Genomic DNA, 26,263 nt, shown 5'->3' with positions numbered 1-26,263 from the left:
TATTAGTTATTACAAATATTCTCATTTTCTGAGTGCATTAAATAAATTTTTATTTAATATATCCTTTTTTGACTCAAATTTCTTTTACTATACATGACAAACATTTGTTTCATTATGATATCTGCATATTATTAATGAACTTGAGTTATAATTTATTTCTAAAGGCGAAGATAAAATTATTCCTTTAAACATAGATGAAAGTACTATTGAGATTCAAATTAGGTACATGATATCTATTATATCCAAATCAAAATATTTATGAACAACTTTCAATACTTTATTTACCTGTTACATTAATTATTATAGATAAAAAAGACGAAATTTAAAACATTCTAACTATTCGCAGATACTCACCGCATAGGTTAGATAGCCGGGAATAAGAGTAATATATAGGTACATACATACATACATGCTACTGCAGGCTATAGGTTATCTTTTTCAATTTTATTATTATTTAGTTATCATGATAAGAATTTCATCAATATGTGTGAAAAAGTTAAAACAATTTCCACAAAGTGCAATTCACACTCAAAAAGAAAGAATAGAGAAATTAATAATTGAATTGTGTAATAATAATTCATTACTTCTTACAACAAGGTTATTTTTTTAAAAGTATTTCTGTTAAACTAATTTTCATTGATGTAATTCAAAACAACCAATATGTTATTAGAAATATGCCATCGATATCAAACGCTACAGAAATTATGCAAAATATAAGAGTAAATACAATGTTTCAAGAAATGGAAAACTGTTTGAAAACACAAGAGTGGATAAAGAAAAGTCATATTGAAAATATTTTAAAATATATTTATACTACAGGTATTATATATACACCCTATATAATATATAAATTATAATTTTTTTCATTCGGAATATTTTATATTTGTATAATATGAATCAGAATATTTAAATTTTTAAGTTTACTAGAAATATCATTTGTATTATAGATAATATAGAAAGTTCCCAAGCACTTTCATTGCTTCAGTGGTGTAATATTGCAATGGATTGTTTACCAGCAGAGAGACTTAAGCTTGGAATATGTTTATGGAATTACTTATCTATATGCAGTATGTTATTAATAATTCAATCGTACGTATTAATCTTAGACAATACATAAGTATATATATTTTATAGATTTCAGAATGAGTTCATCTCATTACAATACACTTCTCCAAATATATTTACAAAATGATTATGATTTCTCACCTATGGAACTTTTAAAGGAAATGAATGATAAAAACATTGATCCAAATAATTTCGCATATGAAAAGTGCATAGAATATTATTGTATGAAAGGAAATATTAATTCTGCATTGCAGCTTATAAAACATATGGAAGAACAAAAATTTGTTTTAAACGAGGCTATTTATAATTCATTAATAATTGGATATTCTCAAATTAAGTAAATACATGTGATTATTTAAGTAAACATTTTAAGATTTTATATATATATTATAAACACATAATGTTTATTCAGTGTTTGAATATTAATATTTAATACCCTTTAATTATAAATTGTTTTAACTTACATATTTTTTAGCGATATAGAAAATGCAACCAAAACTCTAATCACCATGAAAAAGAATAAAATTAAAGCAACTACAGAGACATATACTGCTTTGATAAATTTTTATGCTAAAAATAACAATATTGATAAAATTATAGAAATAATTAATACTTGTAAAATACACAATATGCATTTTTCTAATAAGAATATTTTGAATGTGATTTATGTGTTAGTAGTAAACAATCACATGGAACATATTGACAAAGTAAGTATTTCTAAGAATTTTATAATAAAGCATTAACATTTATATTAAGGTGTTATAACTTTATATTTGTATTTTATTTTAGATGTATCAATATATGAGTATATCGTCTGCTTTTTCTTTTGACGAACTTCATTTTATATTGAAATTAATAATTAGTAATCAAATAGATGTAGTTATAAATATACTTTCATATATCAAAAACATTAGAATTACAGAATTAATTTTACAAAGTATGGTTCACAGCAATACGGTAAGAAAAAACGATATATTTTTGTATGTTTTTGATACCATTCACATTAAATAATATATTTATTATTTTAGACAATTGATCATATTGTTCGCATGTGTACTTTCTTAGAAAATAAAAGAATGTATAAAAAGCCTTTACTACAGGCACTCTATTATTCGTATTTTAAAGATGATGATCATCTGTGTCTTCCTTTGCTTAAAATGTGTAAACATCGTTATGTAATTAAACCACATTATTTTTGGCCTCTTTTAATGAAAAAAGCACAAAACTATGATTTGAAAGGTATGCTGTTTGTATAAAAATGTTATACCTAAATGTATGGATAGTGCAAATACAATACAAGTTTCTATGTACTGCAAGTGAAAATATGTTTCTTTCATTTGCAGGTATTTTAACTATTCTTGAAAGTATGAACAGGGTATTCAATGTATTACCCTGTATTGATACTATTGCCAATTACGTTTTACCATTCACTTTTGGAACTATACCCACAGTAAGAAATATGTTATATTTCCATGGTTTAAGTACAATAACTATTGATAATGCTTATCTTTTATTCCTGTTACAAAGGTTTAAATTTAAGCCAGCTCTACAATATAGTAAGTAAACAATATTTAATACATATTTGCATTATTTAAATTCATAATGAATTTAATGCTTATTTCTTACAGTACAAAATTTTCCAAATTATTATTCATATACAACAGTTGAACATGAGCTTAGGCAAACTTTAATTACTACAAATGATGTAATTTGTTTTGTACATATTAGCAGTAATCTAGTAGATGACACATATATAAATTTAATGACAATGCACAATAGAAAAGCAAGTCTAACAGCACATATTGTACCTATGGAGAAACAATTGTTAGACTTCATGATCAATTGTCCATTCTACAAGAAATTGTTAATGAAGGTACGAAATTGAAATTTTTATAAACATTATAAAGAGGTAATCTGTATTTGTTATTAGAAATTCTGTTTAAACTATTGTATCTATGACAGTTGGATAAAAGATTTTAATTTCAATTATTTTATCTTTTAAGAACCATTTTCATTATTTAAAATCATTAATATTTCATTATTTAAATTATTAATTAATACTATGTATTAATATTATGTATTAATGATTTTCTATAAAAGTTATTATAAATTATTAAGTATTTCCAAATTGTATTATTCTTTTAGATAATACTCTATTTGGCAAACAGAGGAGTCTATATATCGCAAAATACAGCAAGTAAGATATATAACTTCTTAGAGGAATATATAGAAGCTGATGTAAAACGTGCACTTGAAAATATGTTAAATATAATGGTATAAACTTGTTATCTATAATAATCGTTTTTAGTTCTAATAAATAAAATATGTTTATGTGAAACATTTAGTATTTAATTTGTTTTTAATTTAATTTTATTCTAAATTGCTATTATATTTGCTTTTTAGCAAAAGAAACAGATAAGTTAATTGTCAGTGAAACTAATTCAAACAATAAATGAATCCAATAAGAAAGATGTATCGATAATGATATAATAAACGTAAATAAATCAATGAGAATCTATAATACCTAAAATAATATAATAATTATGTTGTAAGTATTGACAATTATTATTAATCCTTACCTAATTGTGTAAAACAATTCAAAACAATATAATTACTTTTCAGTTCAAACCATTGGGTAATATAATTTATGTCATTGTTGTCTATTGAATATTTCAATCCACCTCGGTTAGTAAAAATATACAGCACTGACTTAGCTGTCTGATAATGTATTGTGTACACATAAATAATTAAATTTATACTTTTCTGAAAGTGTATATTTCTAGGAAGATAATACTATACAAAATCGTAGTTTTCGTATTTTGTATAATACAATAAAAAATAATTTAACATACTGTCTTATAAATTAAAGTTATTTATTATTTTATATGACAAATATTTCTTGTACAATTTAAATAATTTTCAATTATCTGTCATTGTTTCTATTTCTTTTATCTTTTTATTCAAATAATGTTATTTTATGGAGTGACAGTTTAACACACTCAAACAATAGGGAGTAACTTCACTAACAAACTCATTTTAGACAGAATCATTGCTTATTGTATTTTTCATTTCTTTATTATTTATATTTTGCTGTACCTTTTTTTGAATAAGCGGTATAAAGAATAGTATCAATCCACTAATGGTAATCATACCTCCGGCAGTGAAGAATCCAGGATCATAAGACTTGAGTGCATCATATAACCACCCTAAACAGATACAATTTATAAGAAAATTAAAAGATTCAAAGTTATAGTTGTTATGAAACTCTAGTTATACCTGCAATGGGTGGTCCTAAAAGTGATGCAAAACCTTGAAATAATAAAAGTAGACCAAAAGCATTTGTAAGGTGATTCAAACCTAATAAATCTACTAAAATTACAGATGTTAAACCAACATAAGCACCAGATGTGAATCCAAATATAGAAGAGTAAAATGCAAATGTTGTAAAAGATGTACATACTGTACTAAGAATTGTAGCTGTAAAAGTTAAAAAATTAAACTCTGTACCTGTTTATAAATATTTATATCAAATTTAGTAACTGAAATAAACGAAACTTACAAATACCACATATTGTAAGACATAAATTATATACTAATAATCGATTAACCCACGATTTATCCGATATATATCCCAAAACAATACGCCCTACAGTATTAGCAATTCCAATTACTGCAAGAAGATAACTTGCATCATTTTTATTAATTCCTTGTTCCTCTGCTTGAGGCTGCATAAGAATAAAAATTTATATTATTATTCTTTGTATTATGATATTAAAATATAATGAAGTAAATGAAGTATGATTGAATTAAATTTGTAATATTGTTTAAATAAAAATATCAAGCTAAACTTTTAGAAATAAAGGTATTACAAATTTTGTTGTAGTATTTGCAGTTAGAGAGTGATAATAAAGCTATTTCCAACTGGTTTTAGACATAAATTTAATCTACATACATACCAATACATACACATATGGTACATAAAATCCAATACTGGTGCAAAAGTTGGAAAAGGTAAATAAAATAAATACTGGATCCTTTAATATAGAAATATCCAATATTTCTTGAAAATTACCTATCTTGCTTTTGCAGTAGGCTTTAAACTTTTTACTATTTGTGTTTGAGTATTCTATCTTATTAGGTAAATTTTTTAATGATTCACGAATATAAACCATTTCTTCATTATGTATTGGTAGTAAATTTGGTCTGTAAATAAATAAAAAGCTTTTATCAGAAGGCAAAATATTATTATATGTTTTGAATTTAAAGTAGATTGAAAAGCAATCAAGTTTTTAAAGAACATTATTTATTGTTTTGTATAGTTTTAATGTTTAAAAGTATTTGTTCGTATCAATAAATGAAGGTAAATGTAAATTAACATTAAGGAATTAATGTAAAAAAGAAGTACGGACATTTCTTTCTGGATGTCCTCCAAACTTTCTTGACATAGTACATTTTTTGAGATTAAAGCAGGCTGACTAATGCTGGATATTACACCAGCACCGTTCGTCACCCTTCGAAAACTAACTGTATATAATTTCGTATCATCTTCTTGGCTTTTTGCGGAATCCTGCAACGATTTCTGAAAGTTAAATATTAAACGAAAAACTGATACTTCAGAATGAAATGTGTATACAAAACATACTTAAATAATAGATATTTTATATGAATAATTCTTAAATTGCGATTCGTAGACCTCAGGGGGCGCGCGATCGTACCAAACTAATTTTACTTGATTCGCGTAAATTGCAACTACGTATAAATAGTATTGTGAAAATCGAGTCACCGTTGACCATGTAAAACGATACCCGCGTAAATTGAGAGATCAGTATATTGTAATACTCTTTGCGTTATTGTGCTTCTTACGATATAATATATTCAAGAACTCTGTACCTTCGAAGAACTTCTTCTTTGCGATTTACTTGTCTTCAGAGGCCTAAAGAGTGCCCCGAGAATGATGCAATTCAAAACGATTCCGGAACAGATCATAAGCGTTCCCCGCCATCCGTACCTTGCTATTAGGTACTCTAAGCACGGGGCAAAGACTAACGTACCTAAGCCGGAACCGCATACTGCAATTCCCGTTGCAAGGGAACGATATTTCTCAAAGTAGCATGTAACGCTTACGATCGCAGGCAAATAGATTAAGCCGAAACCTAACCCTATACAACAATAGTTATTTTTAAATGTACAGGGTGTTCAGCCACCCTTCAGAAATATTTTAATGGGTGATTCTAGAGGCCAAAATGAGACGAAAATCAAGGATACTAATTTGTTGATCGAAGCTTCGTTAAAAAGTTATAGAAACATTTCCCGCCATAACGTATATTTTCGGTAAGGAATTTTTTTCTCGAAAACGCGTAGGAATTCTGGGGTATGTCTATTGACCAAAAATGATTGCAATTGACCCCTGCAACTGAAAATATTTTTTTTAGAATGATTTGAAATTTTTTAATTTTGTCGAAAAATTTAGGCACCTACTCGAATTTTTTTCTCTAAAATGCGTAGGAATTCTGGGGTATGTCTATTGACCAAAAATGATTGCAATTGACCCCTGCAACAGAAAATATTTTTTTTAGATTGATTTGAAATTTTTTAATTTTGTCGAAAAATTTAGGCACCTACTCGAATTTTTTTCTCGAAAATGCGTAGGAATTCTGGGGTATGTCTATTGACCAAAAATGATTGCAATTGACCCCTGCAACTGAAAATATTTTTTTTTAAATGATTTGAAATTTTTTAATTTTGTCGAAAAATTTAGGCACCTACTCGAATTTTTTTCTCGAAAACGCGTAGGAATTCTGGGGTATGTCTATTGACCAAAAATGATTACAATTGACCCCTGCAACTGAAAATATTTTTTTTAGAATGATTTGAAATTTTTTAATAACTTTTTAACGAAGCCTCGATCAAGAAATTGATATTCTTGATTTTCGTCTTATTTTGGCCTCAGAAATCTCCCATTAAAATGTTTCCCAGGGGTGGCTGAACACCCTGTATATGATAAATATCAATTTGGTAACATTTTGTTTCAGTTTTTAAAACGACATGGTGAGCTTACAAAAATTGCTAATCTTAAAAACATGTAATGAAGATGTTTCTCATTTCACCTGTTCCAATACCGATTGTCAAATACAGGATTATGATGCGTTGAGCCCACATACTCGCCAGTAAACACGCGCTTGCTAGTATAGAACCAGCTATAGTTACTGTTCGACATCCGAATTTATTTACAAATGAACCTGATATCGGCCCTGAAAATAATTTTTAGTACATACTTTTTTTTTTACAGTTTTAGGAAGTCGTAAAAACTATGGTAAATAAGATATTTACCCGAGCACAAGGTGACACCCACTAATATCGACGCAACCCATGCCGTCGCACCTTTTCCTTCTTGAAAGTAATGTAGAAACTCTAAGTAAAAGACACCGAAGGAATAAGTCACGCCATCAGCTGAAATAACGAACAACGATTGTCCATACAGCTACATTTGCAATATTATAACAATCCTTTGTAGAATATTGCATTGCAAATATTTAAAAAAACATTACAAAGCAACTATGACCTTGAAGTTTAAACACGTTTCTCTCGAAACAGTATTTTTTTAACTGATGTGCACGATATTTCAAGTTATTGTTGACCGAATGGCTTGAAATTTTTGTAAAATTTTTAGCAGACGTACAAATTTTTAAAAATATGGAGCTTTTCATAGCTTTTTAGTATGCTATACAATATATATTTAGTATGCTTTAGACCAGAATATCCCCTTAGGATATTGTATTACTGTTGAAGATATGAGGAAGATCTAATTTTTAAAGTGATTTTATAATAGATTTCAAGAATTCCATTTGTAAACTGAATTATACAAGGCGTTTACGCGTTTACTTAATTTTGCCTTGTGACATTCTTTCGTCACTCTAACAATTTTAAAAATATAGTTTTTCTCAGTTGCAGGTAGAAACCGTGTAAAAAAGAATTAAATATACATTAGTGAAGTTATAGTAACTGCTTTCTGCAACAAATGGAGCGAGATACGTTTACTTTCGCAAAATTAAGGAACAAACAGATGTGCATATAACGAAAACAACGTTGTCGGAAGCGCGTGCATATCCAAACGTATTTGCAAGGTCAATTATTTTTCGAACGATTGCGCACTGATAGTATTATTTGCTTTCCGTAAGCAACGCGATAGACATTCCTTAATTTCCGCGTTCGATTAAGCTCCGTTTCGGAATGGAAAATTGATCGGCGAGCCACCAGTTGACCAAGTTGAACACGTATCGTAGATCTGCGTGTTCCGAAGAAAGCATGTCATAGATCTCGAGTATCATATTTTTTCTCCTTTCGCGGCACTAATGGGAGATAGAAAGTTTAAAAACCTAGAAGACTTTGATCGACTTAATCGCGCTTTGTTCGACCGGAACAACGATGATGCATGCGCACGCGAGAGGATATGAATCGTTTGAGTAGAATAGTTTTAGTAAGATATAAAATGGCTTCGAATAGATTCTAAAAATTTTAAATATTTTTAGATCACGAGAGAATAGATCGTTTACATTATACACTCCATTGCAAAATCCACACCTTGAACCGAGAGAAAATCTGTGACCAGAACATCGAAACAAATGTTACAGAAGAAAATAACGTAAACAAAGCATAGAATTTCAATTTAGATGCTATTATAAGATGAATGTTACGAATGTAAGCGTTCAAATAATTTCGTGTACGTGGCCGGGAAGAAAAGATGCCACTATTGCAGACGAAGCGATGACACTTATACTAAATGAAGAAAAACCAGTTTCATACCAAGACCTCGTAACCCAGATACAACATAATTTAAAAAAAGAATGAAGCAAAATGTGGACCACTGTTATTATCATGGAAACTAGTTAATAAAGCATAGTCTCGAGGAAAAACGCGTTTAAAATATTTTTGATAATGTAAGAAAAAAGAATCGAATTTTTGAAAGATCTACTCAAGTGGTTTAAAGAAAGAGGTTCACATCTATCGTAGTTGATAAATAAGGAATTATAAAGAATGTGTTACTAATACTCGAATAGTGACTCAACTTTATAATGCAAATAGCTTTTAAACCATTCACTTGAAATATTAAACTATTTTCGTTTGTAGTGTCAATGTTGAACACAAAACCTGTACAACGTCCATATACGTTACTGTTTATTCGCGTCATATCGCGTACCGTTTTACGTGCGCTGTATAACGCAATGACCAAAGATATCATTCGTGCGATTAAGTAGCATGTTCGAAATGAAATTAAAATGGTAACGAAATCAGAAGAATGTTTGTAAACAATTTTTCAAATAAGAAAAAGGACCTCTAATCGCAAATGCTTAAAATTGTTGGAACAAAAGTTAGAAAGATAAAACCTATATCGTGTTTCGTAAACTTGATTTTAAGTTTCATAAAATTAGTATAAACATGCTTATTATTAGACAGCGTATGTTTATGCAAATAAAATCTTACAAACATCCTGTATTATATTTCGTTGCCAAAAGACTATTGGTCCGACCTGGATCACCGATTCAGCGATTCAGATAAATATTAAATTGTTTTTTGGGTGCCGGAAAAGAATATAGGGTGTTCGTAATGTTATATTTGCATAAACATCGTGTGGAGTAAGCGTCACTGATTATTAGGGAGTATAACGAGATGAGAAAAAATCAATTACATACTAATTACATGGATCAAGAAGGATGCAAGGACAACGACGTAGCCCCATCCTCCATCCGGTGGTAAGGGTTGTTGCATGGTATCTGGCGTGATGTGATCCATTGATTTACAGTCGACATTTTCGCTAGTACTTTTTTTATCGTGTTTGTTTGTCTTGTCGGAGGAACTGACGGTCGTGTGTGCCATGAGTTGCAATTGTAGAACTTAGCGAACGTTCTTGCCCGCGATACCAAGTACCGTGTCGAGTTGGTGCTCATGATGGAAGGGAACAAAAGAAGAGAAGGGGAGATCCTACAGACGCGAAGACGTCGAGAAGCATGTAGCTTTGAGTCATACGGAAAACTCGATACAGTCAATTGCAAACTAATTATACCGCAAAATGTGATACGCTAAGCTTCTTTAACGAGAACAAGATAATCTAAAATAGTTTTAATCCAATGAATTTTATTCGAATATTGAACAGTTAGAAAGTCACTCATGATTCTAGAGTAAAAGCATTACACTACTTATTCCATAACAGGTTTTAAGGATCGTACGAATTAATGTTGAAAAAAAGAAATTTTAAATCCTCCTGGAAAAATTATTTTTAGTTGCAGGGGTCAATTACAATCATTTTTGGTCAATATACATACCCCCGAATTTCTACGCATTTTCGAGAAAAAAATTCCTAATCGAAAATGTAATTTATGGCCAGAAATGTTGCCCGAAAATTTCATTCGAATCTTTAAAATGTCATAACTTCTGAACGGATTGACGGATTTTAATGTTTAAAAAAGCAAACTACGCGTATTTTGATGGCGAATGTGTACAAATCGCAAAAATACTCGAAAAGTTGGTTCTTGACACTGCAAAATGAGAAAAACCCCATAAAAATGGTCCAATTTTCAAACAGCCATAACTCCTACAATTGTGAATATATTTCAATGAAACTTTTTTCTGAAGTAGAGCTCATGGGTACCTACAAAAAAGTATTAGACAACTTTTCTATAGGGCGTCAAACAAAATTACTAAAAATGAAAAATGAATTTTTAAGAAAAATCGACAGGGGGTAGGTGCCTAAATTTTTCGACGAAAAAAAAATTTTTCAAATCGTTCTAAAAAAATTATTTTCAGTTGCGGTGGTCAATTACAATAATTTTTGGTGAATAATATACCCCCGAAAGCTTGCGTATATTCGAGAAAAAAATTCAGTACGGTCGGAACTTTAAACGTTAATAACTGTTAAACGAAGCCCTCATCAACAAATTAGTATTCTTGGTTTTCGTCTTATTTTGGCCTCCAGAATCTCCCATTAAAATTTTTCCCAGGATGGCCGAACACCCTGTATAATGTTTCAAACATACGCATGAAATTTCAAGCGAACATTTCTGTATGTTTAAAACATTATAACTTCTGAACGGATTGGAGGATTTTAATGTTTCAAAATGCAAACAACGTGTATTTTGGTGAAGAATATGTAGAAATTCTAAGAATATTCGAAAAGTTGCTCCTTAACCACGTAAAGTGACATTGTCAACCAGAAAAATTGTCAATTTTCAAACGATCATAACTTCTACAATAGTGAATGTATCTCATTGAAATTTTTTCTGGAAGTAGAGCTCATCGACACCTATAAAAAAAAGGTATCAGACAACATTTCCATACAGCGTTAAACAAATTTATTAAAAATCAAATTTATATTGTTTTAAATTTGCAGCCATTAGCTCGGTGTTACCCATGATGAAGTTCTTCATTGTGGGTAACACCGATTACCAGGTCTCACCACGAGGAGGTTGCTGCGAATGGAGACCCGAAGGGAGATAGATGAAATCTATCGAATCTATCAAATCAAAGTTTTATCGATCTCCCCTTTACAGACCTAGAAACTAATATAGGAAAGAGAGAGAGAAATAGAAGAGAAAGAGATAGAATTATGCCAAATAATTATTTTGTTTAAAAGAGGGACGAAGCTAAATCGTGGGTGACGCGACGCGATACGACGCGATGCACCATGCAATAGTGCCAGGAACGAGAGACGCGAACCGTATAGCGAAGTCAAAAGGGTCAGCTCGTTGCCTCTTAGCAAGTCTGATTGAAGAGGAAGAGAATCGACGCACCCAACACGGGTTCCCCATTTCTCCTAAGCATCCTGCTGGGAGCCCGCAGGACCCAACCCGGGATGTCTAACAAAGAGAGGGATCCTGAGTCGGGGCTACCGTAGACAGGAACAGTTCCTGAACCCCTCTACGGCCGAAATACTCTTTCCCTTGAATCGTCTCACCAGAGGACGGCAACTGACCCTTCGAACCAGTTAAACGGCCGATCACTTGCTTTCTACATCAAAGCAGCGGTGATCGGAGCTAGAGACGAGGGAACAACTGAAAACGAGAATCTATTAATTAATCCATCACTTGGCATGTTGCGCTTAAAATAAAATGTACAATATAAACTGAAAATTAACGTCGAAGGTGAAACCAATCAGGTTAAAATAGAAATTGAGAATTAATTTAAATTAATTAAATCAAAGAAATATTGGAAAAAGAAATATGCGACGTTAATTTTTATATTCGCGACGAAGCTTAAATTTAATCGGCTTACATTTACGTCGGCGCATGAACCCCTCAGCGGTTGAATCCGACGTCCTCTATTGGTAACCTCGAAATTGATCTAAACAAAAACTAAAATAATAATTAATACTCATACAAGAAAAATACAATTAATTGAATTAACCCAGACCTAAACACTGAAAAAATAAAAACTAATTATATGAAATAAGAGACCAAACAACCCAACGAAGTTCAAAGCAAAGAATCGAATAATTAGAAAAATAGCAACCCAACGATGTAATCTAGATAAAAACTGAATTAATGGAACAGAACATCCCAACGACGTAATATGGTTGAACTCAGATTGGGCAAAGAACCCAAAGGAAAGTTCTTTGAAACCAATAACACGCGTCAGAGTACCCCTGGCGGCTCCAGGGGTACTGAGGAGTTGGTCAGCAGTGGCCAACTTTATACCGGGAGGGGATTATGGGTTACAGCCATTCAGCCAATCAGCAGCCAGTTAGACCGCTTGATCGAAAGTTGTTTAACAAAGTTGCATAAATAGCAAGCTCCTTCCCGCGCACCAATTTTTCGAATATTCTTTGAATTTCTACATATTCTTTACCAAAATACGCGTTGTTTGCATTTTGAAACATTAAAATCCTCCAATCCGTTCAAAAGTTATAATGTTTTAAACATACAGAAATGTTCGCTTGAAATTTCATACGTATGTTTAAAACATTATAACTTTTGAATGGATTGGAGGATTTTAATGTTTCAAAATGCAAACAACGCGTATTTTGGTGAAGAATATGTAGAAATTCTATTATATACCATAAATATTCCATTATTACAAATAATGATTCTTTAATTTCATTTTGATGGACAATTCATCTATCAAAGTTGCACAAATGACATCTGGGTCCTTCGTCATGGTCCGTCCTTTTTGGTCATTACGGGAGCCCCCTGGGGCGCTCGCGGAAGTTATCCCTCAACCACCAAGCAAGACGGACCGTGATGCGAGATGAAGAATTTAATTGAAGATTTACATTCAATCAAGAGTTCCGAAGATGGTCAAGAAGATGTTTCACGAACAGCGGCCAAGGGACAACCCGGGTTTCTTTGAAGACGAAGAAAATCCCATCTTTGGGAACAACACTTAAAAACTGAACAACTCTTATATTGAACAACTCAGAGACTGAACATCTCTGTTACGGAATAACTCCGGAATACAACTGAACATCCTATATTTGCAATCCTATATAAAAATATAATTGACACAAATTTAATTAAATATTAAATAAAGATTCCTTGTTATAAAATTAAAGAATTATTATTTGAAATAATAGAATACTTGGAAAATAAATCGTTTGAAAATAGTTTATCAAAGAAGACTATGAAAGCTATTTTCAAACGTTTTATTTTCCAACTATTCTATTATTTCAAATAATAATTCTTTACTTATATGTATGTGCCTATAATAGCTCGAAATGTATTAAATGCCTGGGCCGTCGAGATTCGAAATTGTATGCCGCAAAGACGGACTTCGGCTGTTCAAGAGCAAGGAGGAAAGGCTCCCATTCACGTTCTTTATCGAATTCCCGAAGTTGCATGAGGTGCTGACCGAGCGTAACATGTGGTTCGTGCGGTAAGATATGTCGGCTTTCCCTACCACTCCGTTAAACTCTAAGGAAGTTCGTCGTTACTAGTGTGGCCGTCGATGCACTCAATTATGCCAATTCTGGCCACACTGGTCACAACCTCTTTGTACCAATAATAATATTTTGTATAATTTTTTAGAACTACATCGGTGCATCGTGGACTCTGTCTGGCATCAGTGCGATATATTTCAATTATATTTAGCAGAACGTGTCAGGGGTTAAGCTTTAAGAATATTTGAAACAAAATAATTTGTAAATATTAATGTAAGAAACGTTGTGACGTGTAACAGAAAAAAAAAACAATCATATGAAACGTAACGAGTAATTTGTGTTTCTTAGTTTTTAAATACTTCGTTGATTCATTAGGAACTGTGCTCCGTATTTGTATTTGTGAACGCTTGACTTATTAATGGTGATTCCATAACAAATGAATATTTGCATGCTGCAGTTATGTGCTTCCATTGTGAAAACATAATTGTTTTATGGTGATAATATGTCAAAATCAAGCATAAGGAAAATAACGGTTGACCCTACGAAATGTAATACAGACTCTCGTCGACCAAGTGTGTTTGAGAGGTTGGGGACAAAACCAGCAGTTACTGCCGGCCAAAATTCTTCGGATTATTGCAGAAACTGGGCATTGAATGGCAGTTGTTCATATGGGAAGAATTGCAAGCAAGTATAATTTTGTAATTACTATATTTACAAAAATGACCCAATACATACTACTACTTGATTTAACTAAGTAATTATATTAAGGGATAGAATGAAATTCTAAGTTTATTTACATAAGAAGCATTACCTATTCAATGTAAAATAATTTTTCTCTTTTTCTTGACATCGAAAATAGATATGCAAATACTCACACATTAATAAGTCCATCAAAGCGTGCCAAGAAGGATAATGCTATTGCGAGTACAACAGGAGTAAGTATATAATTTGTTAACTCCTATAATTTTACAATAAAGTATCCTGGCCAAGATTAACACATCCCCTACCAAATGTCACATGTATGTGATATTAATAATTTTGAATTTTATGTCTGTAGGAAAGCCAAAGTACAGAATATAAATTAGTTTCACATTATATATTATGAATATTAAATTGTTCTACTAAATACATGTTATTTATACATAGGTAAAACCATATACTGTGTTAATCCTTATGTTGGCAACAGGGTATCCAGGTGCCCATTCCTATATTTTCTATAATATTTTTTTTACTCTCACAAAAACATTGCAAAATCATTCCAGATCCTTATTTCTTGGATGTCTACATAGATTTATGCAAAGATCTAGGAGGAATATTATTTAATGTAACTTACTTTGACCTATTCATCATATTTTTTATTGCTAACTTAGTAGAAATATTTTGAATTATTCAAGATAAGGGAAATAAGGGAATAAAAGGAAATTTAAGCAAGATAAGGCTTCCTCCATCGTTGGACCAAAATCTATCATCTTCGAAGAATAGGAAGTTGAAAAGTAAATAGTGGGAGATCTTCATAGAAGAACATGTATACATATAAAAAAAACATTGATAATTGATTCTTATTATCAAACTATATTATAGTTGTATATAATTTATTGGCATGAATCATTTAAAACTGTATTTTCTGAATTATATAAATGAAAAATTAAAAGTTTCAGGAAAATATGGAAGTGAAACTATCATTCTATATTTTATGTTTGGTAAAAATATGCTTAGAGTACCTGGGTAGCCCAGTTACCAAACAAGCATAAAAATTGCAATTGCCAACATAAGGGTTAAATAAAATGACTACAAAATTATTATAGTCTGTGGCAAATGGTTTCCCAATTGAATGGTGGCAGTGAATGTGTTAAAAATGTATTAATGTTTCAACTGGAGATAGATTTTTACATATATATTTATCAATATGTAGCTTATTGAGGATCCGTTTAAAAGGCTTACTTCTAAGATCGTAAAAAAGGCATCGCACAGTCCTGATTTAAATCTAGAAGAGTGGAATCAGACAGATTTGGAGTACGAGGACGAAAAAGTGTTAGAAAGGCGTAGACAGCTGTTACAACGTGAACTGGAGTTACAAATGAAGAAAGATAAAGAAGTTCATGGAAAGGACAAAGTGAGACAGAAGAAAAAGGCAATGACGTCTTCCTCTAGTTCTCGTACTTCAAGTACATCTAGCAGTAGTACTAGTTCTAGCAGCGAAGATTCGTCTTCTAGTTCAACATCAGATTCACGAAAGAAAGTTAAAAAAATTAAATCTAAACGGCATCATAGTGGTTCCACAGATTATGATGAAGATAAAGAAAGACGAAGAAAGTAAGTTATTGTGTTTGTTAGAACAACAAAATTTAATTTCTTCTCATATTTTTATTACTCATTTATTAGGCAAAATTAATTTTATCCATGAGATAATAAATTTATTTTTCGTTAATACAATAAAATATATGAATACCATCTTGCTTGAAGATATGTTATAAAAAGATGACGTGGTTCAATACTTTTACGCGCCACTATATTTCCTTTTTTGTCTGTTGCGTATATGTAAATATTTTTACTAAAAGTTATTACATTGGCAGATTAAAATTGAAAAGACTTGGAACGAAGAACGAGAAACCGGCAGTTAAGAAGAAACGCAAGTTTGAAAGCAGTTCTACGAAGAAAGACGTTACTGCTAGGTCAACAAAGAAGTATACCTCTACCTCAACATCAAGGAAACATTCTTCTACTCCTCGCACAAGATCACCAGTAATACAAGTGCCTGTAACGGTAACAGTTGCAACAACGGCAGTGTTAGGTTCCTCGGTATCTGTACCCCATCATGGAACAACTAACAAAGTTAGAGAACGAAATAGAAGTGAATCTCCAAAAGCAACAAAAAATAGAGACGTTGATAAAGAAGACAGGCATTATAAAAAAGTACGAGACGTGGACGAATTATCTAAAGACAACACTAAGAATAAATCTCTTGACAAAAACAAGGAGCAGGATAAAGAAAAAAATCGTACAATAGATGAAAAAATAAAACCCGATGAAAGATTAAAAGTGAAATGTAAAGACAAGGAAATACGCTCCAGGACGCCGCCAACATCTGAAAGATCAAAACATCAGCATTCGAAGGAAGCAATTTCAACGAAAACACGTCGTAGTCGTACGCCTGAAAAATCGTCAAAAACAAGACAGGAGCCTCCTTCGTCAAAGACCCAAGACAGACAGATTTCCACAAATAGATCTCGAGATATAGAGAAAAAGGATCGCGAATCGCATAAAAATGACAAAACTAAAGACAGGGAAGATATCAGAAAATCTGAACAGAGTAGTAAAACCAGACAAATGCCGAGTCAAGAGGAAAATCATAGAAGAATTGGTAAAGAATTTGATGACAAAGCTTATGTGGGTGATAAAACACGACAAAAAAGTAGAGAGAGACGTGATAAAGACCATACGAGGGACGAACGCGGACATTCGAGGCTTGGTAGAGATCAACGAGACCCTCGAGACAAAGATAAAGAAGAATTACCGGAACGATGTCGCGAACGACAACGAGAAAGGGATCGTGAACGTGACAGAGATCGCGAACGCGATCGTGAAAGGGACAGAGATAGAGATCGAGATCGTGATCGTGATCGAGACCGGGATCGTGATCGGGATCGAGATCGTGACCGTGACCGTGATAGGGATCGTGACCGTGATAGAGACAAAGAATCAATAAAACCAAGAGATAGAGATGTCCCACCTCTAGTTCCAACGTCTATAAGTTTAACAACGGATAAGAATTCGCGTTATAGTCGGGACAAAGAACGGATAGTAGGAAAAGATAATGCCTTTGAAAAAAATGGTACTCGAGAACGTAGAAGCGATAGAGAAAGGGAACGATCTGAAACGAAAGCACTTTCTGATCGAGATAGAACGTCTACCCAACGAATTGATAATAGATACGATAGAAGTACTGTTGATAAGGATGCGTCTACACGTAAAGCAGGTGTAAATTCACCGAGAGATCGTGTTGATCGTTTCCCGCGTGAAAGATCTTTGGATAGAGCATCTTTGCTCGATAAAAATGTACATAATGTGCCACCGCCATCACAAGCAGCTTCCTTACCACCTGTCCAATCTTCCATAGCGTCTTCATCGTCCTCGTCCGCACCAGCTACTCTATCAACGTCGCGAGATAACTTAATCGACAGAATAGATCCTGGACATTATGATCGAGAAAGACATCGACGATTTAGTACAAGGTATGATCGAACTCATACAGCTGAACATGATCAGTCGCGTATTACACCAACCAAAGTTGATCGTTTGATCGAAAGACGAGAAACTAGCCCACGGCGTACTATTGAAATAGATAGAAATTATAACAGAAATTATGGGCGATTGTCTGAGCATTGGGATGAACAAGAGGAGGCGTCAACGCATTTGGATTATCGCGAGCATCATGTTCACGAAGACGATAGAAGAAAAACTGTTGATGGAAGAAGATACGATAGTCCGTTCGACGAAAGACGTGGAATTCGCGAAGAAAGATCTCGAGAATCTAGATACGTTGTTCAAGCTACGGATAGGACATCTTTCGAGGATCATCGACATCATCACTATCATCACAGACATCCACTCTATCCTGGAGAGAAATTAAGGAGTAATGCATCGATTCGGTACGTGAATAATCTTAATATATTACTAACACCTTGACGTACAAGTAAAACGTAATTCGATGCGACCTAACAATACCATTTAATTTGACTCAACCGAGCAGTAAATATCATTTAAGGTTCTTGACCAAGTGTTTAATATGTTTCAAATACGAAACTTAAATGTGAAACCTTGTGTTTACTTTTTATTAGAGATGAAAATGTTCCCAACGATGATTGGGATAATCATCATCGTGATGTGGAACATAGCAGAGAACGAACTTATGGACCAGTCGACTGGGAGGAAAGAGAATGGCGAGTAAGAGCATTGTGGGATAGCAGAGATAGTCTTCCTCGATCGGAAGTGCATGATGATGACTGGAATTCTCGATATGACAATTCTGTATCGGACTGGAAGTCAAGCGACACCCGAAAATGGGATAATCAATCTGTACATATTCGTGGTCATTATAGGAACGATCGATCGAAGGAATTAGAAATAGGAGAATCTACGTCGCATAAGTATGCTATCTATCAATAATCAACTTTGTCAGGCACTGTTCGCCATTAACATTTGCACTCTACCTTAAACTGTTAAGGATTGCAAACGTATACAACATTTTAGTTTTTATTAAATTTAGTTTATTGTTCAGTTTATTTTAATTGAAATGTTGGTCAAAATGTTGACCATTCTTGCATATACAAAGTCGTATCCTGCAAATTAAATTAAACGCAGAGATAATTGTCGATTTTGAGATTTAATTGTCTTGAGAATTAAGACCTAAACGAAAAAATATTATCAGAAGTATATAAACTATAAATGTATTTCGTGTCTTTTTTGTCTAGCAAAAGGAGATCTTATAATAGTTCTGAAACTAGAGAGGAGTGTACAGTTCATACCTCCAAACAAGCATCCTTGTATGGTAGTATGAAAGAAGAACCTATCAATAAAAAATTAATGGAACTCGCAGAAGGTAAAATATCTACAACTCGGGAGAAATCTACTGACAGTTTTCAAAAGAAGACATTGCCAAAAGAAAAATCGGAAGTAAAAGAAACCGTTACGAGTGAACCAAAACGTTCTTGTATCGACGAATCTTTGCAAACCCTTCATACCGAAAGTGATCTTAGTGATATTAGTGATGATCCAGACGATATACTAAATATGGAAGATATTACGGTACATATTATATATTTTACTTCATTTTTCTTTAGTTTCATATTTAATTAAACTCTACAAATTTGCAATATTGATGCCTATAGGATGTTGATACGAGTAAGACACGGGCAAATAAGAAAACTCCCGATATTATACAACGAGATGTCCAGTCAATAACTCAAGAGGCAGATCCGTCGTCTCCCAAGGAAACTATAGAAGAAACAGTTTTTAATACTAAAGGAAAAGATAACACAGATACGATGTCATTTAGGTACTACATTTAATTTTGGATTACTTATACAGTAATTAATTTTGCGGACAGTTAGGAAATTTTGTATATTGTATATATTGTTACAATACATGTATATTAATAATGATATAATTAACATTGTATGTAGAAACATGGAAGACGATAATATGGAAACTATGGACTTTGAAGAAATTTCCGACGGTGAACTGGAAGAGGACATTAAAACAAGTGGTAAAGGTTTAGGCGATGCTTTAGGAGTCGATTGGGAAAGCCTCGTAAAAGAAACACAACCTCGAAGATCTGTATCGTGTAATCAAAATGCAGAAAACCGTTGGCAGTGTAAAGCGATTCTCCATAGAATTGGCGTTTCTGCGAAATATGCAGGCGACGATCTAATGAAAAAATTAACAAAAAAATATGGAAAAGATGGTAAGTTGTTTAGTATATTTGTTTTAAAAATTATTTTAATTATACTTATTATAACGAATATTTATTTACAGATCACTCGGAATTTTTTCTTCACAATATTGCATTTATGCACACGGCACTTGCACGAAATCGTCTATTACATGACTTAAACAATGATATATTGCCCGCGGTCGATGATTTTCTGTATAGGTAAATAGACTTTACACGATTCTTTTAACGCGTTGAAATATTTCTAATACACGTTTAAAATTTTCTAGGAGATCAAAATTTTATTTTCAGACAATTTAAAACTACATTATGTAAAATTTATCGTAGTATTTATTTTTTAAACTAATTGAAATTCGTGGATTCTTTCCGGATTCTATTATTAGATATTATTTTGTTATAGGAACGGCAATGTAAATAGTGAAGAGGATTGCGAGGACGTGGATTACGATTTAGAAGTTCTGAGACCTTGTACAACTTTATACGAAGAGGCAAAATGTTTATTACAACAAACTGTATGAAAAGAACTTTTATTTGTAGGACATGACTCCCGAGATTGCACTTTGCTGCTATGTTATTAGTACATTTTAGGGCAAAAGTGCACCAATTTGTTATTATTCAGCTAAACTGGTTCAGCTATTTATCTATTTGCTACAACTAATTTAGCCATTGGTGATGCAATGTAGAAGAAAAATTAAATTGATACAATTTTTTAAATACGTAACTCTTTGATTTACCATAACTGAACATCCTTTTATAAACTATTCAATTATTATATCGTGTTCTTCTCTATAAAACTTATAACAATTGATGTTGAATATTACCATAGATAATTTTTTTCAAAATACATATTTTGATAACAAGAACATCATATTAATAAATTTTAAAAAAGCATTTATTTTGTAAAATTTGGTGTACTGCCGTATCCTTCTTTTGGACAACGTTATGTTTTTTAGTATTTTTATACTATAAACTTTATGACTTGTATCGTCATAACTTTAGTAATTTTGATTTTTATCAAATATTTTACGAATTAAATTTTGTGTATGTTTAAAAACTATAGACAATAATACATATAAGCATACATTTATAATACGAAAAGATGAATTTTACCTTATTAAAAATTAACTATTTCTTTTATATTATTTTTCAGGCAACAATTGATATTATTTAAAAAAAGAATTTTTTGTCATATTCAAAAGTAACAACTGCAACAACATCATTCTGCAATATAGTCATTGCTTTTTCTAACAGATGCTCGTTTCCCTCGTTCTAAAAGATGTATATTATGTAAATATTAAGCACATTAGAGTAACGTAAATAAATAAATTATGAACGCACCTGTATAGAAAAATGTCCATCTTCATTTCTAATATTTTGCTTTTGTCGAAGTCGTTTCATTTTTTCAACATTTGTGCAGTATAATTCATATAAAATGAGACCTATAATATGAAAACAAATTAACTTAGTTTATTTTATTTGATTACGAAGATAAATACAAATATTGTACAGCCAAATCATTTAACAAAATAATTTACCTCTTTTTTTACAGTTACCACAATTCAAAAGGTCTAAGATAGAGAGTAAATCATTGCAGAATTTCCATTTTATATCGAGTTCATCGTCGGTTAAATCTGACATTGTTTAAATTAACATTAATTAATATAATATGTATTGTACCATATACTGAAATTACACGACGAAAAGTGTTTATCCGGTATTGTATATACATTTCCTGTACCTGTCCACTCAAGATTTTCAGTTCTACCATAATACGAAATAATTCGGAACTTTAAGTCCATCATGAGATAATTATTGGGAGGGACCACAGTTGAAAGTTCCTTTTGCATAAATTTCAAAATTTGTCGTGGTGTTTTATACAAAGCTTCTTCCATTATAGCTGCCAGGCCGGAACGAATCGAACGAATCTAATGAAAACGGAAAAAAACAAAGTGCCTACAACTGAAAGTTATTGAAACCAAAAGATAATTGAAAAATTGTTCCAAATAGTATTCATCGGTATCGAGATATTTTCGGAAAACTATTTTAGACATTTGTTGTAAAACAAATAAATTTATTATGTACAATTTTTCAATTACCTTTAAACTAGCGAGATTTTTTCATTCGAGGTTATTTGAAGGTTATTAGTATGGTCGTTGAATTCATCTTGATGTGCACTACGATGCTATATCATAAAAAATATACATATTAATGTGCGAAAGAATGGCGATGACCTTCAAAACTTTGAAAAGAAAAATGATCTCGAGAGAGAAAAAATTGAATCGTGATATTCTTAACTTGGAATTAAATAAGTTTGTTGTGACACATTTTTTTATATCAGCAAAAAAAATGAAGATATTAAAATGTGCAATATAAACAATACACAGTGAACACGTACATATATTTATACGCATTGAATATTCATTAATGTTTCGTACAAGATACTTAAATAAATGGATAGATACCTGTCGATCGTTTATGATCATCGAACATTTATCGCATATCCAGGGGGATCCCATTTTAAGGGGATCTCGGGGTAACAGATTTCCAGAACAGTCATCGGATGCACAATAAAGCGCTCCTAATCTAGATCCGAATTCCTAGTATCATGCAAGTAATATAAACACATGAAAATCACACCGTTTAATTGTTATGAAATATTATGAGAAATATAGTCTGAATAAGAATAATTTATTCGATATAAACGTTTTTACTTAATTTGGATCATTTTCGGTAGATAAAGTAAGTCTTGTAACTGAGCCATGCTTTAGCTCTGTTCTGAATGAAAAAATCGCGGAGGAAAATTTTATGATTTAATGACCTCCATTATCCTACGATACGATTCTTTTAAAGTGCATCAGTGTATTTGCATTTTTTCTTACTGATTCTTTTGCTTTTTATTCACAGAATGAAAAGGAATCGAAGAAGGAAGAATCGAACGGCCAGAGAGTTATGGGATGACGTAATGCATACAGAATGTGTTAGTAATCGTAATACAACCGAGAAGTGAGTGATTCTTCGTATAAAAACAAGAGTATAATCAAAAATATAGAGTAAAATTTTTTTTAATCGGTTGTTAGGTATCTTCTGATGTAGAATCGTAGAGTTTTGTCTATTAACTTCGGGATCCGTTAAATCGAGGGTTTGGTATACTTAACTCTTTCGATATTAACGATAACTATAGACACCCATCATTGCACATTTGTTGTATCCTACTAATGACTATAGTCACTCATTAAAGTTCCACATATATTATTAAACATGTATTTATTTTTAAGTTCTTATACAGGGTGTTCGGTTAACCCTGGGAAAAATTTTAATGGGAGATTCTAGAGGCCAAAATAAGATGAAAATCAAGAATACCAATTTGTTGATGGTGGCTTCGTTAAGAAGTTATTAACGTTTAAAGTTCCGCCAATACTGAATTTTTTTCTCGAAAGTGAATGGGATTTCAGGGGTATGTGTATTCACCAAAAATGATTATAATTGATCCCCGCAACTGAAAATAATTTTTTTAGAGTGATTTGAATAATTTTGTTTTCGCCGAAAAATTTCACACATTCTCGAATTTTTTTCTCGAAAGTGGATAAGATTTCGGGGGTATGTCTATTCACCAAAAATGATTGTAATTGACTCCCGCAACCGAAAATAATTTTTCCAGAACGATTTGAAATTTTTTAATTTAATTGTTAATAACTTTTTAACGAAGCCTCCATCAACAAATTGGTATTCTTGATTTTCGTCTTATTTTGGCCTCGAAAATCTCCCATTAAAATTTTTCACACGTGTGGCCGTACACCCTGTATATTGCTCGAATACAACTTGTTAAATTGACGTTTTACTCTATAATGTTTACAGACTTACCGTAGGATCGCTGCATCTTTCGCATACGCATGAAAAATGTTTAGTGACGTTTAAAAATGGCCTCCGCAGCGTTGTATCCCAAAATAAGCATGTGTAACTCATAGTAAGCTCGTCTCCAGTAAAAATTGGAATTGCAGCGTTAACGTAGAGCCGCTGCTTTTCATCGAAATGATGTCTCGTATTCGGTATGCAAGAATGATTTTGCAACGCTCCCATCGGATAGAGTCCACGCAAACTAGACGAATGATCTTTATCCTGGACGCTAACCGTTTCGAACGCGTTCGTGTTGAACGCCCCGCAGACGCGTCTCATAATTTTCAAGTCCTCTTCGCTCGGGGGATTCGCTACGTTCCGCTGAAGCAGTTCGATCTTGCAGCAGACATTCATTAATTAAAATTACAAAATAGAAAAACGAAATGCGTGAAAAACAATTCGTTAACTGAAATGTTTGAAGAAAGGCCGGAAAAAAATTAACGTTAGAAAAATGTTTGCTGTGAATCGTTATACCTGTTACCGCGAACATTGTAAAACGATTTAAAGAATACGTAACTGTTGAAAAGTTGCCAGAAACCGGCAGACTGCGAAGAACAAATTAAAAGATAGATCGTCGCATGAGGAGCCTACCCCTCAACACGTGCACCCTGTCGTTCAAAGCTCGAATAAGAACCTTCTTATGTCTCGTCCTGATCGAACTACGCAAATACCCAGTGTCGTAAATAATTTTTCTGTATCCACTTGCCCCTGACTCAACTTACCCCGATCTTCTCTATGATACAACTCTTAGGTCTAAATTAAAATAAATTTCTTAAAAGTATTTAATTTTAATGTTATTGCACGAGACTGCTCCTTTAAAGTTCAACTCTTATTTTTTTTCCAGCAATGATGCAAATGATCGTACCTCGTGATCAGGTTTAAGAGTCTGGTCGCACTGAAGCACGGCCAAACAATCACGTTGCTGTTCCGTCATGAAACACGCGCGTATCGGTATCACAGCTTGCAATAAGTTCAAGGACCAGTCGGTACCGCAAGTTGGTACCAACGACCTGAGGTACTTGCATTCGTAGTTCACATGCTTCGGTGAATTTTCGCATTGCACCGAGCACACCGGTAGACCACAACCTCGATCGCACGGAAAGAGCGGGCACTCGTTCTTGTAACAGCACACGCACATTTCTAGATGTTTGCCTACGCATTTTGGCCCGATTATCAAGGGCGCGTCGACAAATATCAACTCGTTCGGCTCGATATCACGCGTGGCGAACAAACCACGACCGCCCAGTCTGGAATAACCGACGGTCCACGGTTGTTCTCCGTTGCGATAAACGTTGTTTTCTTTTAAATGCGACAACAACACTTCCTTCGTATGCTCCGGTTTCATAATGTCTGGAAAACTCATTTTGTATTTAACACACCGCGTCAACGAATCGATGAAAAGCTCTTCTATCGTTGAGAACCAAGAGAAACGTTGATTACCGTCTCCGACGGCGGTACTTGCCGTAATGTTCGCGTTCTTGGATCACTTCGTGGTATATATACGTTTCAGAAAATGCTTAGATTATGTAATACACCCATACTTACCTGTATATGCAGGCATACGCGGCTATGCGTTACATTGACCTTAGCGCGCGAAGATGAATGAAAAGTTGTCATTTAGCGGGAAACCCGTTGATCTTCGAAACCGAAGATTATCCGGGGAATTTGCATAGCTACCGCGGTCCTCGAGTCGTGGCATGCGTATATGAAAGAGTAGTGGTATTATTTTATGCACGCAGATTCGGTTTAAAATAGAGTTGAGATTTTGTAACAGCCACTCGCATTTTGGCATCCATTGTTTTATGTTCTGTAGTTGATCGTTTCACCTCGAATTTATTGTGAGATGAATGACGATAAAAAAATTACAGTGTTACTGCGATGTTCAATGCATTTTGGTTACACGTTGGTAACGATAATAATCACTCGTTTTTATTAAAAACGTTTAAAGCATCGCGCATTGCGTAACCCTCGATACAATTCGACATTTT

At 32.6% G+C, this 26,263-nt stretch overlaps 4 protein-coding genes across 9 annotated transcripts; 2 read left to right on the top strand and 2 right to left on the bottom strand.

Moving 5' to 3' along the window:
- Positions 1 to 175: 175 nt before the first annotated feature.
- On the top strand, positions 176 to 4,672 carry Bsf (bicoid stability factor). Of its 3 annotated transcripts, none has more exons than XM_076762774.1 (12): positions 176 to 393; positions 671 to 819; positions 948 to 1,067; positions 1,135 to 1,402; positions 1,541 to 1,772; positions 1,855 to 2,022; positions 2,094 to 2,304; positions 2,409 to 2,621; positions 2,694 to 2,938; positions 3,211 to 3,339; positions 3,469 to 3,613; positions 3,688 to 4,672. In XM_076762774.1, exons 2-11 carry the CDS (start codon positions 675 to 677, stop codon positions 3,487 to 3,489), a joined length of 1,752 nt encoding a protein of 583 aa, XP_076618889.1. In that variant the 5' UTR covers positions 176 to 393; positions 671 to 674; the 3' UTR covers positions 3,490 to 3,613; positions 3,688 to 4,672. The 3 variants fall into 3 exon arrangements, with proteins under 3 accessions (XP_076618889.1, XP_076618888.1, XP_076618887.1); XM_076762773.1 differs by having other exon boundaries at positions 176 to 597; positions 4,447 to 4,672; XM_076762772.1 differs by having other exon boundaries at positions 176 to 597.
- Positions 4,102 to 10,020, bottom strand: LOC143340603 (monocarboxylate transporter 12-like). 2 transcript variants are annotated; one of them, XM_076762775.1, is made up of 9 exons: positions 9,756 to 10,020; positions 7,396 to 7,515; positions 7,173 to 7,316; positions 5,956 to 6,224; positions 5,475 to 5,644; positions 5,022 to 5,268; positions 4,625 to 4,790; positions 4,342 to 4,542; positions 4,102 to 4,271 (listed from the first exon to the last, which is right to left on the bottom strand). In XM_076762775.1, the coding sequence occupies exons 1-9, from the start codon at positions 9,937 to 9,939 to the stop codon at positions 4,102 to 4,104; spliced, it is 1,671 nt and encodes a 556-aa protein (XP_076618890.1). In that variant the 5' UTR covers positions 9,940 to 10,020. The 2 variants fall into 2 exon arrangements, with proteins under 2 accessions (XP_076618890.1, XP_076618891.1); XM_076762776.1 differs by having other exon boundaries at positions 5,475 to 5,632.
- Positions 10,021 to 13,757: 3,737 nt separating this feature from the next.
- Positions 13,758 to 21,095, top strand: LOC143340599 (uncharacterized). 2 transcript variants are annotated; one of them, XM_076762767.1, is made up of 11 exons: positions 13,758 to 13,926; positions 14,079 to 14,614; positions 14,790 to 14,865; positions 15,843 to 16,243; positions 16,504 to 18,579; positions 18,769 to 19,077; positions 19,402 to 19,735; positions 19,819 to 19,985; positions 20,113 to 20,393; positions 20,465 to 20,582; positions 20,782 to 21,095. In XM_076762767.1, exons 2-11 carry the CDS (start codon positions 14,433 to 14,435, stop codon positions 20,897 to 20,899), a joined length of 4,062 nt encoding a protein of 1,353 aa, XP_076618882.1. In that variant the 5' UTR covers positions 13,758 to 13,926; positions 14,079 to 14,432; the 3' UTR covers positions 20,900 to 21,095. The 2 variants fall into 2 exon arrangements, with proteins under 2 accessions (XP_076618882.1, XP_076618881.1); XM_076762766.1 differs by lacking the exon at positions 13,758 to 13,926 and having other exon boundaries at positions 13,983 to 14,614.
- LOC143340604 (SET domain-containing protein SmydA-8) lies at positions 20,581 to 26,179 on the bottom strand. Of its 2 annotated transcripts, XR_013079467.1 has the most exons (8): positions 25,141 to 26,179; positions 24,243 to 24,611; positions 22,844 to 22,978; positions 22,120 to 22,306; positions 21,917 to 22,012; positions 21,720 to 21,820; positions 21,492 to 21,650; positions 20,581 to 20,625 (listed from the first exon to the last, which is right to left on the bottom strand). XR_013079467.1 is itself a non-coding variant. In XM_076762777.1 (7 exons), exons 1-7 carry the CDS (start codon positions 25,636 to 25,638, stop codon positions 21,549 to 21,551), a joined length of 1,488 nt encoding a protein of 495 aa, XP_076618892.1. In that variant the 5' UTR covers positions 25,639 to 26,179; the 3' UTR covers positions 21,212 to 21,548. The 2 variants fall into 2 exon arrangements, 1 of the variants encoding a protein (XP_076618892.1); XM_076762777.1 differs by lacking the exon at positions 20,581 to 20,625 and having other exon boundaries at positions 21,212 to 21,650.
- Between the last annotated feature and the right edge of the window lie 84 nt (positions 26,180 to 26,263).

The sequence above is a fragment of the Colletes latitarsis genome, chromosome 3 (assembly GCF_051014445.1).
Source record: "Colletes latitarsis isolate SP2378_abdomen chromosome 3, iyColLati1, whole genome shotgun sequence".
NCBI classification, from domain to species: Eukaryota; Metazoa; Arthropoda; class Insecta; order Hymenoptera; family Colletidae; genus Colletes; species Colletes latitarsis.
Note: the sequence above shows the minus strand (reverse complement) of the source record. Positions and strands in the feature narration are given on the sequence as shown.

Coding starts and splice junctions, on each gene's coding strand:
- LOC143340599 (XM_076762767.1), top strand. CDS start 14,433: ATGTCAAAATCAAGCATAAGGAAAATAACGGTTGACCCTACGAAATGT. Junction 16,244..16,503: donor GATAAAGAAAGACGAAGAAA/GTAAGTTATTGT, acceptor TTACATTGGCAG/ATTAAAATTGAAAAGACTTG. Junction 18,580..18,768: donor AGGAGTAATGCATCGATTCG/GTACGTGAATAA, acceptor ACTTTTTATTAG/AGATGAAAATGTTCCCAACG.
- Bsf (XM_076762773.1), top strand. CDS start 410: ATGCTACTGCAGGCTATAGGTTATCTTTTTCAATTTTATTATTATTTA. Junction 598..670: donor TCATTACTTCTTACAACAAG/GTTATTTTTTTA, acceptor ATATGTTATTAG/AAATATGCCATCGATATCAA. Junction 2,023..2,093: donor GTATGGTTCACAGCAATACG/GTAAGAAAAAAC, acceptor TTATTATTTTAG/ACAATTGATCATATTGTTCG.
- LOC143340604 (XM_076762777.1), bottom strand. CDS start 25,638: ATGAGTTTTCCAGACATTATGAAACCGGAGCATACGAAGGAAGTGTTG. Junction 24,612..25,140: donor CTCTTAAACCTGATCACGAG/GTACGATCATTT, acceptor GTCTGCTGCAAG/ATCGAACTGCTTCAGCGGAA. Junction 21,651..21,719: donor ATGGACATTTTTCTATACAG/GTGCGTTCATAA, acceptor TACATCTTTTAG/AACGAGGGAAACGAGCATCT.
- LOC143340603 (XM_076762775.1), bottom strand. CDS start 9,939: ATGGCACACACGACCGTCAGTTCCTCCGACAAGACAAACAAACACGAT. Junction 7,317..7,395: donor GGGTGTCACCTTGTGCTCGG/GTAAATATCTTA, acceptor AATTATTTTCAG/GGCCGATATCAGGTTCATTT. Junction 6,225..7,172: donor GACAATCGGTATTGGAACAG/GTGAAATGAGAA, acceptor ATTGTTGTATAG/GGTTAGGTTTCGGCTTAATC.